Genomic DNA, 13,956 nt, shown 5'->3' on the forward strand with positions numbered 1-13,956 from the left:
GGCAGGAGAGCCTCTGATTCGAGGCTGATCTGACCACACCTCGGCTAACCTGGAGGGGAGCTCAGAGCACAGACCACCTGCAAGAGGAGCCTCCCATTAGTCAAAAACGTGCGCAGCCTGGTCCCTGCCGGCTAGGTCAGTGGCTCCCGGCTCCGGAGAAGGGCGAAGCACTAGCCCAAAAGCTGAGGTATATTCTGAAGGGGGCTGTGAGCTCACTCACTCCTCTCAGCTGACCAGCAAGTTCTTTCCTGAAGGGAGCTTTGAGCAGTATCCCTCTCAGACGAAATGAGATGGAGCGTGGGAGAAGCCCTCACGCACTGGCTCCTCTGCTGTAATCCTGGGTCCAGCAGGAGCCACTCGCAGGATGTGGGGCCACCACACACCCAGCTCCAGGAGAAACAGGTTGGATGTACTCGTCCAGGGCTGTTTCCCAGCACTTGCTCTGGGCTGGCCACAGGGTCCAGGGAAGGCCCCTGATCCAGGGAGGGACCCTAGCCACCCAAAGTTCACAGTCAAGGGAGCTTGTGGTCTAGGACTTCACTTTTGGGGACCAAATACTGGGTCTTACAAGGTGAACAAGTGAGTAGTGAAGCTATCTCCCCCAGCTCGAAGATGCTTTATTGTCAGAGAAACAGATGGGCAAGGGGGCTTGGTGGAGGAGTGGGGAGTTGGCATGAGGGCAGTCAAGGGCATTGCACACAGGCGAGGGGGTGGGGTTGTAGGGGAAAAGAGGAGGTGGGTCCCAGCGGGAGGTGATGGGCTTCCAGGAACACACTGGCAGGCAGTGGCTCTTGTCCCAAGTCCTGTCTGCTGCCTCCAGCTTCTGTGCAGGCTCAGTGAGACATCATTCGCACAAACTCTGCCATGACAAAGCCAAAGTTTTGAGTCTGCTATTCTTGACCTCCCTAGAGGTGAGGCTAATATACTGGCCTTGGGGTGGGACAGGGTGTAGTTGAGGGCAGGGCCTGCAAGGGAGTCCCCTAGATCTGGTAGCGAATAGGCCTCTGGAAGGCCTAGGAAGAGGGGCTTTGTCTTATGGGAAAAAAAAAAATCTTGTAACTGAACCTATTTTCCTCTTTGCTTTGGCCACTAGGAAGCTTGGGAACACTACTTTGGAGATTTTCTACATACTGCTTTTCCTTGGCTTCCTATTATTATTTAATCCTTATTTCCCCTCAGTTGGGACTGAAGCATAGAGGAAGAGCTGGGTCCTGGGTGGCTGCCTGGATTCACATCTTGGCTCCATCCACTTCTTTTGCTAAGGACCTACACTTTCCTAAGGACTGACTTTCTCCTCCTGCTTATGGGGCTGATAATAGTTCCTTCCTCCTGGATTCTCATGGTGATTAACTGGGAGAGGACAGAGGTGTGCTTAGCACAGGGCCTGGGGCACACCCATAATGCTCCCTTCATCACTTCTTTCTCTGTTAAAACCCTTCCAGGGGTAAGTGGTGCTGAGCGTGGTGAGTGGTGGGCAGTACCTTCAAAGTCAACCAAGCCATCCCCGTTGAGGTCAATGTCCTGGAGGATCTCGTCCACCTCCCGCTGGCTGAGGCGCTCTCCCAGCAGGGCCTTCAGGGCCGCCCGGAGCTCCCCCAGGCTGATGCAGCCATCCCCATTGGTGTCAAACTGTGGTTGCGTCGGTTGTGCCGTTGGGTTACAGATCGAATCATTCATCCAGGCAGCCCCTCTCTCACAGCAGACACGCAGTCCCCACCCGCCCTCCTGCCCCAGGGACCGCACCTCCCGGAAAGCGTCCCGCAGCTCCCTGACGCCAATCATGTCTGCGGTCTCTGCCAGTAGCTTGGGGCCCATCAGCTCCACAAAGTCTTCAAAGTCCACCTTCCCACCACCTGGAGGCCACGCCCATCAGAGACCCTTGCCCAACCCTGGCCCTCCCCTGCCCTCTGCCCTCCCCTTCTGGCCTGTGTCCCTCTCCCTTGCCCCACTAAATGGGCCTCTCTCTCCCTCTGGGCCTCACAGGCTGGGTCATCTGTATTTCCTGAGGGCTTTCCTTGAAGTTCCTGAAGAGCTCAGTTTGGTTCAAGTCCTGGCTCCAATGACCTGGCTGTATGACCTTAGGCAAGTCACTTAACCTTTCAGAGACTCAGTTTCTTCATCTGAAAAATGGGGACAATAGTCCTTGACCCACACACCTCCCAGGGGATAGTGAGATTCTCCTGGTCATTCTGGGGGCCAACCTGTGTAGACACCCCTCTTCCCTAGGCTGTCCAGCTGTCCTGACCATGACTATGGCCTCTGGAGAACTGGGGGCGGGGCATAGCACATACTGATTTGCTGTGAAATCTCGATGAGCTCCATCTCGGTGGGCATGTAGCCCAATGTCCGCATGCAGGCTCCCAGCTCCCGGTAGCCAATATAGCCGTCCCGGTCTCGGTCAAACTCCTGGAAGGCAGCCTGCAGCTCTGCCAGGCAGGACAAGGTCAGCCCTTCCCCCATGTGCCCCTGGATCCCAGCCTGGATTGAACCTTCTCCCCTTGGTCCGATCATTTTCTCCTTTTAAACACCCATTTCTCTTTGCTGCCTCAGGGCCTTGGTACATGCTATTCTTTTAATTCATTCTTTCTGCAAATATTTAAGGGACATCTGCTATGTGCTAAGCTCTGTTCTAGGTACTGGGGATATGGCAGTGAAGAATGAGAAAGAAAGAGAGAAAGAAAGGAAGAAAAGGAAGGAAGGAAGAGAATGAAAGAAAGGAAGGAGGGAAAGAGGGAGGGAAGGAGGGAAGGAAGGAGGGAAGGAGGGAAGGAAGGAGGCAAGGAAGAAAGAGAGAAAAACAAATCCTTGACCTCATGGAGCTCACATTCTGGAACACTCTCCCCTCCTCTTTGGTCCTTATGTCACTGACTCAAGGAAGTCTTCCCTCTCAATTCAGTCCCCTTCGGCCCATTTGTTCACTTCCTTGAGAGCACTTGGCACCATTGTACTTGTAGTTGACTTATTGACATCTGTCTCTGAGGACATGGGCCAAATCTGTCCCATTTGCCACGGGCCCCAGGGCCCAGCACAGGGCCAGGCACACAGTGGGCACCTGGGAAGGGTTTGCTGAATGAACAAACGTAATGGGACTGTGACCTGCCTGGCAAAGGAGATGAGGGAACTGATCGCTGGGGGTTCTCTCAACCCCTCCCTGCTCAGTCTTGTCCCCATCTTCTTGCTCTGGTCCCCTGCAGCCTTCTTGCTCCTCATTCCTCCTGGAGATTGCTCAGGCCCCAACTCAATGCCCCCTACCCTGTATGCCCCACCCTATGCCCCCAACTCTAGAAATTCTAGTTCTTTCCCCAAAAGCTTACCTTCAATCTCCTCTGGCCGCAGCTCCCGGTCCTGAGGGGACACAGAGGGGTTAAGAACTCCTGGACCCCCTCTTGTTCTTTGAGGTCCCCTACTCAGCCCCCTACAACATGCAGGCACAGGGCCCGAGTCTGGCGCTGCTCAGACTTGGTTCCCCCCGCCATTCCTGCTGACAGGCCTGGGCATCTTGGGCCCCCCTTCCCTGTCCCCTGCCCAGATCTTTCCCAGGGTCTCCCCCCATGCCCACCCTCTTCTAGGGCCAGGAGCTCCATTTGCCAGAGGTGGGTCTGGGTTCAGGCAGAACCCTGGGCTTTGCCATGGGGGCCTCAGTGTCACTGTACATCTCTGTCCCTGTCTTGCCCCTTCCCTACCCATCCCCTTGGTGGCTGTCTCTGCCATTCTTCTGGGTCTCTCTCTGCCCCCTCTTCTTGTTTTCCTGGCATGTTTCCCCAGGACTCCCCCGTGTTTGATAATGTGTCTGTTTCTCCACTCCTCCCTACACCCCATACTCCCAGATCTCTGTGCCTTTGCTCTGAGGCCCCCACTCAAGGAGAGGAAAAATGAGGAGGCAGGCAGGCAGTGGCCGTACATACGAGCTGGGTGGCGGCAATGCTGGGCCGCAGGAAGATGCAGGCGGGCCCCACCAGGCTGCTGAGCACCGAGTAGCCCTGGATGCCTGGCCCTGGGCCCCTTTGTTCTTCAGGGTTGGGGCTGGGGCCTGGGCCGTGGCGGGAGGCCCCTGGGGGGGAGCCAAGCCACTGCCAGCGGTCCTGCAGCAGAGCCAGCCGTGAGCTGGGGCTCTGGCCCCTCTCCATCCACTCATCAGCCTCTCTTAGCTTTAGAACCCAGCACAGGATGGGGGACCCTCACCGTCAACACTCTAAGCTGTTCAGTTAAACAAACCGAGGCCCAGATAAGGCAAGAGACTTGGCCAAGGTTACTCAGAAAGCCAATGGCACAGGGAGACCCTGAGCACATCCTCCGAGTCCCTCAGGCCAAGACTAGCTGGCAGAGCACAGGGACAGCAGTAGGGACAGGGCCATTGGATGGGTGGCTGGGGGCCTGATGGGCTTAGCAGAAGAGGTCCAGTGGTCTGCAGGAGTCAAGACCAGGATGGGCCAGAGTCTGGGGGCTGCCGGGAAAAATCTCGGTCTAGGGCAATGGGAAGCAATCCCTCCATCCCCCTGCTATGCCCGACCTGTAACCCCAGCCCAGCCCTTACACAGGGCTCCACCCACCCCACCAGACCCTTCCAGGGTCCAGTCCAGCCTCCTGGCATTGGCTTCTTCCCCTTAGCCCTCCTACCTTAGGCCCCCGGCGTCGGGGCCGCTTGGCACAGTTTCCCATGGGCCCCTGAACCATGCCAGGCCTGGAGTCCCAGGGGCGGCTCAGAGCTGGGCCTCAGAGGATGCTGTGGGCTCCCACCAGCCCCCAGCCGCTCCCAGTGAGAGTCTGGAGCACTGCAGGGGATTTTCCTAGGGTTTTGTGGGGGAAGATCGGGGGTGAGTGGGCAGGCGGGGAGCCCTGGGCACAGGGGCTTGGGTCCTAATCCGGGATTATCTCTGAGCATCTCTGCTGATGAGGGGGGCCACCCCGGGTGAAAGGCCCCCTGGAAGGCACAGCCTCCTCATGCCCACTCCTGAGGGTCTTCTAGACACCCCCTCTCCTGCATCCTCTCCCCCCACCCCTACCCCTAATCTCTCCCAACAGGAGAGATTTAATGTCTTGAGAAGCAGGGCCTGGACCTGGGAGGAGGAAACTGTGTGTCTGGTGTCCCAGGGCAGGCTGTCCTCCCAGAACAGCAAACCTAACCTAGGAAGCCCCTGCGCCTTCCCACCAGGACCCTTGCTCTCACCTCAGAGCATCTGCCCAGCCTGCTTGCCCTCAGCATCCTCGCCTGGACCAGCTGCCAGGCCCTTGTACTTTGCTGAGGAGCTGAGGGCAGCTGACTCTGGGCTCTGTGGGCTGGAAGCAGGGCCCAGTGAGGGCAGAGGTGGGGAGGGACGCCAGCCTCCCTGCTGGGCAGCTGACTGACTGACTGACCCCTTTGTCAACATGCCCATCCGTCTGAGTTCCCCTCCCTGGGCTCAGCCCTGGGTTTGTCCTCCAGGGCCCCAGTTGTAGTATTGGGTCCCCCCAGTTGAAGATGGCCCCACACCCCTGCCCCCTTTACCTGCCCGTAGGCGGCCTGCACCTGGGCCTCAAGCTCCTGGAGAAGTGCCTTTCGCCTGGTGGCTGCTGGGCTGGCAGGGGTCCGGCTAGGCCCGGGAGTGCCCTCAGAGGGGCTGGGGTCCCCCGTGGGGAGGCTGCCGTCTGCCGGGCTCTGGGCAAGGGCCATGGAGTCGAGGGCTTGGCACTTTCTGCTGGCTGAGGGGCACCGCCCCGCTCCGCTCTCCCTGTTCCTGGGGAGGGGGACTTAGTGGGCAGCTGTGGTGTGGTCCCCTGCCACTCTGCTCCCTGTTTGTCACTGCACTGGCTGATGGAGCCCCAGGACCTCCGAGGCCCACGTCTTCCCTAGTTCCCCAGGCCCCTCACACAGCCTCAGCCTGAAATCTTAGCCTTTCCTGCACCCGCCACCCTCCAGCCCTCACACTGGACACAGACTGCGCCTTGGGGCTCTACCGCACCACACTGTCTTTGCCGACTCTGGGTCACCTGGCTTCTCTTCATGGTCTCTGCACCTCCCCACATCCCCTTCCACCTCTGTTTCTGTGTTGCTCTCTGTCCCGGCCGCTCCAGGGGTGTCTCTCTGTGTCTGTCTCACTTGTGGTCCTCTCTGCACCCTCTGCTCCTGGCTGATATCTGTCTAGCTGTGTCTCTCTGTCCCCTCGTGCCCATCTCTTTGTCAGTTCCCTCCCTCTGTTGCATGAGACTCTCTCATATTGGTCTGTCCATCTGTCTGTCCATCCTTGCATTTCCTGTTCTCGCCATCTCTCCTCCCAGGATGCCTCCTGGATTCTGGAAAGAGCATCCCCACTCAAGCCCGCCCCAGACACGCTCCCTTCTCCTCACTCAGTGCCCTGGTACCTCTGCACTTCCCCACCGCCCGCCTCCTGCCAACGTCTCCCACCCAGCTTCTGCTGACCTCCAGCCTCCTGCTTCTCAGGGAAAAGGGTGGGGGTGGGCCTCTCCTGGCCCCTTGTCATGCCCCCAGTCCACTTACCGCCCAGCTACCTGCTCCTCACCTCCCAGAATGAGGTCAGTTGTCCTGCCCCAGCCCGGCTTCAGGCCTCTCATGATTTATTTACCTGCCCCCTGCACCAGCCTTTGTCCGAGGGAACTAGATCCTGCCAGGCACCTGCCACCTGAGCTGGTGGCTCTGGCCTCTCTTGGCCATGCATGGCCATCTGTTCATGTATTCCTTTTGCAAACATCTGAGGTCTGCTGGGATCCAGCCCGGGGACAGTTGCTGGGGCCACACGATAGACCCTGTCTGCCCTGAAGACCCTGCTCTCAGACACATCTAATTCAGAAAAGGGCCAACAGACAGTCCCCAAGTGTTTGGGGGCACTGACCAAAGCTTCAGGAATGCTTCCTGGAGCGGATGAGGCACTGCCCACCAATATTTAACTTGGTCCTGGGCAAGTCCCGGGGTTCCCGACAGGGATCAGCTGTGAACTGGAGTGTTCCAGGCAATGAATTCCAGCAGGGTATGTGAGGGGAGGCCCTCAGGAAGAAATCAGGGTCAGTGGCCCCTGGAAAGGATGTGTGTGGCAAGAGACTGGAGAAGACGTCAGAGAGGCTCCATCCTCAGCAAATGTTTGTGGAGGCTCTGCCTTCCTGGGTGCTGGAAACCAGTCCCTGCCTCCTGCAAACTCCCACGTGGTGGGAGCTGCATATTCAGCAAACCCAGAATGAGATGGAAGGCTAAGTGCAGGGAGGGACCCAAGAGGAGGATGGAGAGGGAAGAGAACGGGGACCTTGCTGTGACAGGGGGCTGAGGAAGTGACCTGTGAGCCAGGACCACAGGGATGAAGGGAGTGACCACATGAAGGAGGGCAGCCATGCAGGCAGAGGCAACAGCTCCCACAAAGCCCTGAGTGGGTGTGAGGATCATCCTTCAGTTCCTCTGCACCTCAGGTCACAGCTCCCCCCAGAGGCCAGGAGTGCACTGTGTCCCCAGCAGCACTGCAAACATCCCTCAGAGACAGGAATTCTCTTGTTTTCTGCAAGGTCGTAGATGGGGAAGCTGGATGGATGAATGAATGGGCAGTGGGGTGGCTGACTGGATGGAAGGATGGGTAGATGATTTGAAGGGCCGGTGGTTAAATGGTTGGTAGGTAGATGAATGGTTGCATAGATAGATGGTTGGATGGATGGTTAACTGGATGGATAGATGAGTGGACGAGGAGATGGATGGAGAGACAAGTAGAGGATGATTGGGTAGGTAAATGAGATGATGGGTAAATGGGTAGGTGGATGTTTTGACAGACTACTGGTCTAACGTTTGGTTGTTGGATGGCTGGATGATTGGGTAGATGGTTCTGTAGATGGATAGACAGATAGGTGGAGGTGGGTAGATGGCTGGGTGGATAGACTGCTGGTGAAGGTCTTATATCCTTCATTAAGAGTCCATTAGGAGGGGGGAGGGTATAGCTTAGTGGTAGAGTGTTGTGCTTAGCATGCACAAGGTCCTGGGTTTGATCCCCAGTACCTCTATTAAAAAATAATAATTTAAATAAATAGATAAACCTAAGTACCTCCCCCCAAAATAAAAAAAGAGTAGAGAAGACCAAAATTAAAAAAAAAAAAAAGAGTCCGTTAGGGTGGAGGCCATGTCTTACCTATTGCGGTGTCTCCCCTGACATCTAGCTCACTCGCTGCAGAGACATATAACCAGCGTGTGAATGGAGACTGCGTCTGTCTATCTCCCCTGCTCTGAGCTGTGATTCCTCTGATGGCAAAAATGATGGATGACTCTTTCTCCACCCACAAGCCAAACCCAGGCTCGGCACTGGGAAACACCACACACAGAACCACACTGAGATATCACTACACGCTCACTAGGATGGCTGAAGTGAAAAAAGACAGATGACAACAATTGTTGGTGAGGATGTGGAGAAGTTGGAACCTTCATATGCTGCTGTTGGGTTAATAAAATGGTGCAGCCACTTTGGAAAAGACTCTGGCAGTTCCTCAAAATGAGTTGCCATATGACCCAGCAATTTTACTCCTGGGTACATACACAAAGCAATTGAAAACATAACTTCACACAAACATTTGTACACAACTGTGTACAGCAGCGTTATTCGTAACAGCCAAAAAATGAAACAACCCAAATGTCCATCAATGCATAAGTGAATAAAGAAAAAGTGTTATCTCACCCAATTTTATTTGGCCACAGAAAGGAATGATGTATTGCACGGGGTACAGCATAGATGAACTTGAAGACACCCTGCTGAGTGAAAGCAGCCAGACACAAAAGGCCACATAGTGTATGATTCTGTTTATATGAAACATCCAGAACAGACAAATCCATAGTGACAAAATAGATTGGTGGTTGTCAAGGGATGGGGCGCGGGGGAGTGAAGTATGACTGCTAATGGGTACAAGGTTTCTTTTGAGGATGATGACAATGTTCTGGAATTAGTGGTGATGATTGCACAACACTGAATATGCTAAAGACCACAGAACGCAGGCTTTAAGAGGGTGACTTTCATGTAGCAATAAAGTGCTTACATATATTTTAAAACCCACCAAAGACAGGTACTGATGTGTACATGGACTGGAGGTCGGAGGTGGACACAGGGAGGTGCCTGGCCCTGTCGGCTGGGAAAGCTATGCTTCTGGGCCCCAGAGGAGGCCCCAGGGTAGCGACAGACCTAAGCCACAGGCTGGGCCTGTGGGTAAGAGCAGCCACCACAGCACAGCGCCAAGCCATCCTGGGGGCTGCCTGCCCAGGGGACCTGCACGTGACGGCTGGAGAGAGCGAGCCGGCAGGAGGCTGCCCCGGGTCTGTGATGCTTGTGCGCAAAAGGAGCACATGCCAGCTCCAGGCCAGAGCAGATAAATGGACCTCCCTGAGCCTCGGTGTCTGCTTCTGCGTAGCGGGAGCGTGACTCCCTCCCTCCCAGGGTACTGTGGAGATGAAGTGAAACCATTTATACGACAGCTCTTTGTAAGCTGCTAAATGCTGGGCAGATGTTCTTTCAGCTGTGAGTCAGAGACGGAACCCAGCTCCAGCGCCCCCCTCCCACTCCCAGCCCCAGGCAGCTGTGGGCTCCAATGAGGCTAAGGGGTCCTCCCGATTAGGCATGTTTGGTGTTTTCCTGTGCTTTGGGTGGACACCTCCACACCTGGGAAGGATGCCTTCCTCTTTCCTTGGGGCTCTGAGAGGGAAACCAGGCTGAGTTAGTCTCCCAAGGAAGACCGCCACTGCCCAGCCCGACCCCCAGCCACCGGGAAGGGGAGCCAGGAGAACTGGGCTCGGGGTGAAGATGCGCCTGCAGGGAGGCCGGCATGGGGCTCTGCCTGGAAGCATACAGCCCTCCCAGGGCCAGGAGGCCCTGCTCGTTCCAGTCCATCCAGTCTTTTCAACCACTCACATCTCCAGGCTCAGTCTGTATTTGGAGAGTACAGAGCATGTAGACTCGGTCAAAAACCGGTTTGAAGATTACAGGGCCTTGCAGAAAAAAGAATGAGGGTTAGAAGTGAGACCCCTGAAGCCAACCAGACCTGTACACTAGCTGTGTGACCTTGGGAAAGTCACTCTGTGCTTCAGTTTCCTCCTCTGTAAAGCGGAATCAGAACAGGCCCAAGTCTTAGGGTTTTAATATCTGTAAAGCTCTCAACACAGACCTCTAAGGGTTTGCTATTTTTATCATGGAGACAGGATGTGTAAATGGATGTTTATTGAAATTCATTCATGCATGCCAAAAGCATTTATGCGGCACCTACTGTGTGCAGGTGCTCAATCCTGGCCCTCTGAGGGCCCTGAGAAGTTCTGTGTGTTTGGTGTGGAGAGGAGGTGGGTGCATCTTGTAAAGCCACAGCCCAGCAGGCAGGATGCACCCCTGCAGACGAGCAGGTGCGCCCATCCGGCCCCGCCTCGCCACACCCAGCCTCGCCCAGGACCAAAATCCGCCGGGTGACTTGGCGCATCCCTGGGGTGGGGCGGCGGGGGTGGAGCTGGACCATAAATATCAGGCCTCCGGGCTCCTCCCCACTTCCTGCCGCCCTTGCGCTCCACCGCCGCCAGTGAGTAGGGTCCAAACAGGGTGGAGGGCGGGGCCGGCTGAGCCACCCCCTCTCTTGGGGGTCTGACCCCTGACCAGGCTGCCGGCCCCTGGGCCCTGCATCCCCGCGGGGTCCTCCTTCAACGTCCTGTCTGTCTCTCCTAGTGCCGCCCTACACCATCTTCTACTTCCCCACCCGAGGTGCGGTCACTGCTCCTTCAGGAGGGCGAAGGGCACAGACAGTGCGCCGGCCGGACTCACAGGCTGCTCCCAGGGCTCTGGCCAGGGCTGGAGGCAGGATGAGGGAGGCCGGGGGCGGGGCCGGGATCGCCGGGTCTGGCCAGGGCCAGCTCTCCTCGTGGCTGCATCCTCTTGGGGCCACAGGTGGTGCATGTATCCGTCTCTGGTCCCTTCCTGGGGCACTGTGGGCTGGGGTCTCTGTTCCTGTCCACCTCACTAAGACACTGCACGGGCTGAGGGCTCCGTTCTTTCTCCACAGTTCATCTTTGCTGCATCAGCCTCCCAAGCTAGGGTTTCTATCCTGTCCCCATGTCCAGTCCCCATTATCGGGACTCCCCCAGGGCACTGCCTGGCTGGGGTCTCTGCCCATCCCCGCTACCCGGTCCTCGCTTCCCCCAGGGCGCTGTGAGGCCATGCGCATGCTGCTAGCTGACCAGGGCCAGAGCTGGAAGGAGGAGGTGGTGACCAAGGAGACCTGGCTGCAGGGCCCACTCAAGGCCTCCTGTGTGAGTGACTGCGTCAGGCAGGGCAGGTACTGGGCCTTTGCCAGGCAACAGTAGGTGGGGGGCAGCTGAGCTCTGCGTCCCTCACCGAACCATCCCTCCTTCCAGCTGTACGGGCAGCTCCCCAAGTTCCAGGACGGAGACCTCACCCTGTACCAGTCCAATGCCATCCTCCGACACCTGGGCCGCTCACTTGGTGAGTCCTGAGGTCGAAGGCAACCCAGACCAGAAAAGCACCTGACAGGTCCCAGCAAGATGTCCTGGAGCCGAGCTGCTGTACCTGCAGCCACCAGTCCTGCCCAGCTGGAGGGTGGACCAAAGGGTCCCCAAGGAAGGGGCAGGGCCTGGGTTAGGGTGGGTCTGGGTTATAGGGCTGAGGCTGCCAGTCCACTTGGGCAGGGGTCTTACATCTCAGGCTAGCCCCTAGCCAGGCTGTTAGGGGCTGTTTCTTGGATGACAGCTCAGAAGCAGTTACCAGCCGCCACGTGTGTGCCGCTGTAGGCTAGAGGCCACTGTGGCTGTTGCCAGGGGGCTCCAAGCAGACCTCCTGCCCATTTCTTCCTGCTCTGGCCTCACCTGAATCTGGAAACCCATGCTCACAGTGAGCAAGCTTGTGGCCTTGTTTCAAGTGTGGCAGGAATATGGGTGAGGGAGGTGGCTGCCTCTTCTTTGGCTAGCTTGGGGGTGTCCAGAAAAGCCCTGGGTCCCCGGGAGGATGTGGCAATCAGGGAACAGGACAGAAGAGCAGTGGGAGCAGCCAGGCCCAGGCTCAGCCTAACTTCTGCAGGACCCAGGGTAAGAGGACAGAGGCCTCCAGCGTCGGCCTGCCTCCCCCTCTCCCACTCCATGCTGTCCTGCACTGCAGAGGGACACACCAGTCTGCATGCCACATTCTGTCCAGGCCCCACAAACGGCCACCCCTCAGGCCTAGGGAGGCATGCATCAGAGGCTCAGTCCACCCTTGTAGGGGGACAACCTGGAGGAGAGGCTTGGGGCTATTTGGGCAGAGAGTTCCTGAGTCCCAGGGACCTAAGATGTGGCCCCGAAGGCAGCGTGGGCTTCAGCTACGTACGTTCCCTTGCACTCATGGAGATGGGAGCTGCAGAGTTGGGCAGAACAATGCAAGGGATCTGAGGCCTGTGGGCTTTGGGGAAAGAGGCGAGCAGAGGGGCACCCGCCTGGGCAGAACTGACATGCTGCCTGTCGGCTGACCCAGGGCTCTATGGCAAAGACCAGCGGGAGGCAGCGCTGGTGGACATGGTGAACGATGGCGTGGAGGACCTCCGCAGGCTCTGCGGCCACCTCATCCACCACAGCTGTGTGAGTGGCTGGTGCTGAGGGCTGGGGCTGGGAGGCCGCCCTGGCCAGACGCGCTGAATGCCGCCACTGAGGTCGCTCCTTTCTGCAGGAGGAGGGCAAGGCCCAGTATGTTCAGGAGCTGCCGAGGCACCTGAAGCCTTTTGAAACCCTGCTGTCCCAGAACCAGGGGGGCCAGGCCTTCATCGTGAGCGACCAGGTGAGTGCTGGGTCCGACCCATTATAGGTCCGTTTCTCAGAAGGGCAAACTGAGACCCAGAGCAGGGCCATGACTCTGTCAAGCACCCCCCCCCTTTAAAAATTTTTTTAAAATGGGGTTTGTTCTAGAGTTCTTGGTGTAATTTGAGTGCAAATCCTTTATCAGATATGTATTTTGCAAATATATTTCAGTTTGTGGCTTGTCTTTTGGCTTTCTGAATCAGACATTTCATAGAATTTAGAATTTTTGAAGTCATGTTCAGAATTTTATTTCTTTTGTGGATAGGCTTTTGGGGTTTTGTGTTAAACTTCATCACCAAACCCAAGGTTAGGTAGATTTTCTTCTCTATTTTCATCTACAGTTTTTATAGTTTTACATTTGAAATTTGTTTAATGGACAATTTTGAGTGAATTTTGGCATAAATTGTAAAATGTGTGTCTACATCTTTTTTGATTGCTTCTGGTTTCCAATTAATTATTCTGTAACTATTTTTGGAGAAGTCATGGGATATTTGGTTTCATTTCAGTTTGAGCTTCCGAATTTAGTGGATTTGGCAGGTTGCCATTGGAGCAGCCAGTGTTCCCAGCCACCCCTCTCTCTCCTGACCCTGCTCAAGCCTCTTGGCGCCCCCTGCCCTGCAGATCTCCTTCGCGGACTACAACCTGCTGGATTTGCTACTGAGTCACCAGGTCCTGGTCCCTGGCTGCCTGGACTCCTTCCCGCTGCTCTCGGCCTATGTGACCCGCCTCAATACCCGGCCCAAGCTCAAGGCCTTCCTAGCCTCCCCTGAGCATGTTAACCGCCCCATCTTTGGAGGCCGCAAGATATGAGCCCAGTCAGCCTCCCCTGGGAGAAGGGCTGCCCAGGGAACCAATAAACACGGTGAGAGGACAGCTGTGCTGTGATCACTGAGGGGCTGGGTGGCCACAGGGGGTCTCCTGCCCCTTCCCAGGGGAGGATGAGGGCTGGTTTGGGCCCTGGAAAAGCTTCAGGCCTCCAGAGCTGCCAGGAGACAAAGAGAAGTTCCAAGTCCAGAGAGGAAGATGAGACTCCAAACCTCAAAGATCCATCCTGGAGGACTTCCTGCAGGAGGCGGTTGACCTCCCAGGGACACTCCTAGTTATGGCAACCTGGGGAACCATCTCCATCTGAGAGAAGGGCAGTTGTGAATGTAACAGACAAACCCTGCCTTCGGTGTGATGAGTTCCAT

At 56.5% G+C, this 13,956-nt stretch overlaps 2 protein-coding genes across 5 annotated transcripts; one reads left to right on the forward strand and one right to left on the reverse strand.

Moving 5' to 3' along the window:
* Positions 1–597: 597 nt before the first annotated feature.
* CABP2 (calcium binding protein 2) lies at positions 598–5,650 on the reverse strand. 3 transcript variants are annotated; one of them, XM_032490473.1, is made up of 7 exons: positions 4,618–4,674; positions 3,906–4,082; positions 3,315–3,345; positions 2,292–2,426; positions 1,744–1,853; positions 1,482–1,629; positions 607–859 (listed from the first exon to the last, which is right to left on the reverse strand). In XM_032490473.1, the coding sequence occupies exons 1-7, from the start codon at positions 4,672–4,674 to the stop codon at positions 834–836; spliced, it is 684 nt and encodes a 227-aa protein (XP_032346364.1). In that variant the 3' UTR covers positions 607–833. The 3 variants fall into 3 exon arrangements, with proteins under 3 accessions (XP_006176051.2, XP_032346364.1, XP_032346365.1); XM_006175989.2 differs by lacking the exon at positions 3,906–4,082 and having other exon boundaries at positions 598–859; positions 4,618–4,845; XM_032490474.1 differs by lacking the exons at positions 3,906–4,082; positions 4,618–4,674 and adding an exon at positions 5,486–5,650.
* Positions 5,651–10,410: 4,760 nt separating this feature from the next.
* On the forward strand, positions 10,411–13,632 carry GSTP1 (glutathione S-transferase pi 1). Of its 2 annotated transcripts, none has more exons than XM_032489993.1 (7): positions 10,411–10,509; positions 10,653–10,688; positions 11,127–11,233; positions 11,339–11,426; positions 12,447–12,550; positions 12,639–12,746; positions 13,273–13,632. In XM_032489993.1, coding segments are annotated over exons 1-7 (708 nt in total). In that variant the 5' UTR covers positions 10,411–10,508; the 3' UTR covers positions 13,537–13,632. The 2 variants fall into 2 exon arrangements, with proteins under 2 accessions (XP_032345884.1, XP_014407230.2); XM_014551744.2 differs by having other exon boundaries at positions 10,413–10,509; positions 13,388–13,632.
* The last annotated feature ends 324 nt before the right edge of the window (positions 13,633–13,956 follow it).

Source organism: Camelus ferus, chromosome 10, assembly GCF_009834535.1.
Source record: "Camelus ferus isolate YT-003-E chromosome 10, BCGSAC_Cfer_1.0, whole genome shotgun sequence".
In the NCBI taxonomy this organism is placed as follows: Eukaryota; Metazoa; Chordata; class Mammalia; order Artiodactyla; family Camelidae; genus Camelus; species Camelus ferus.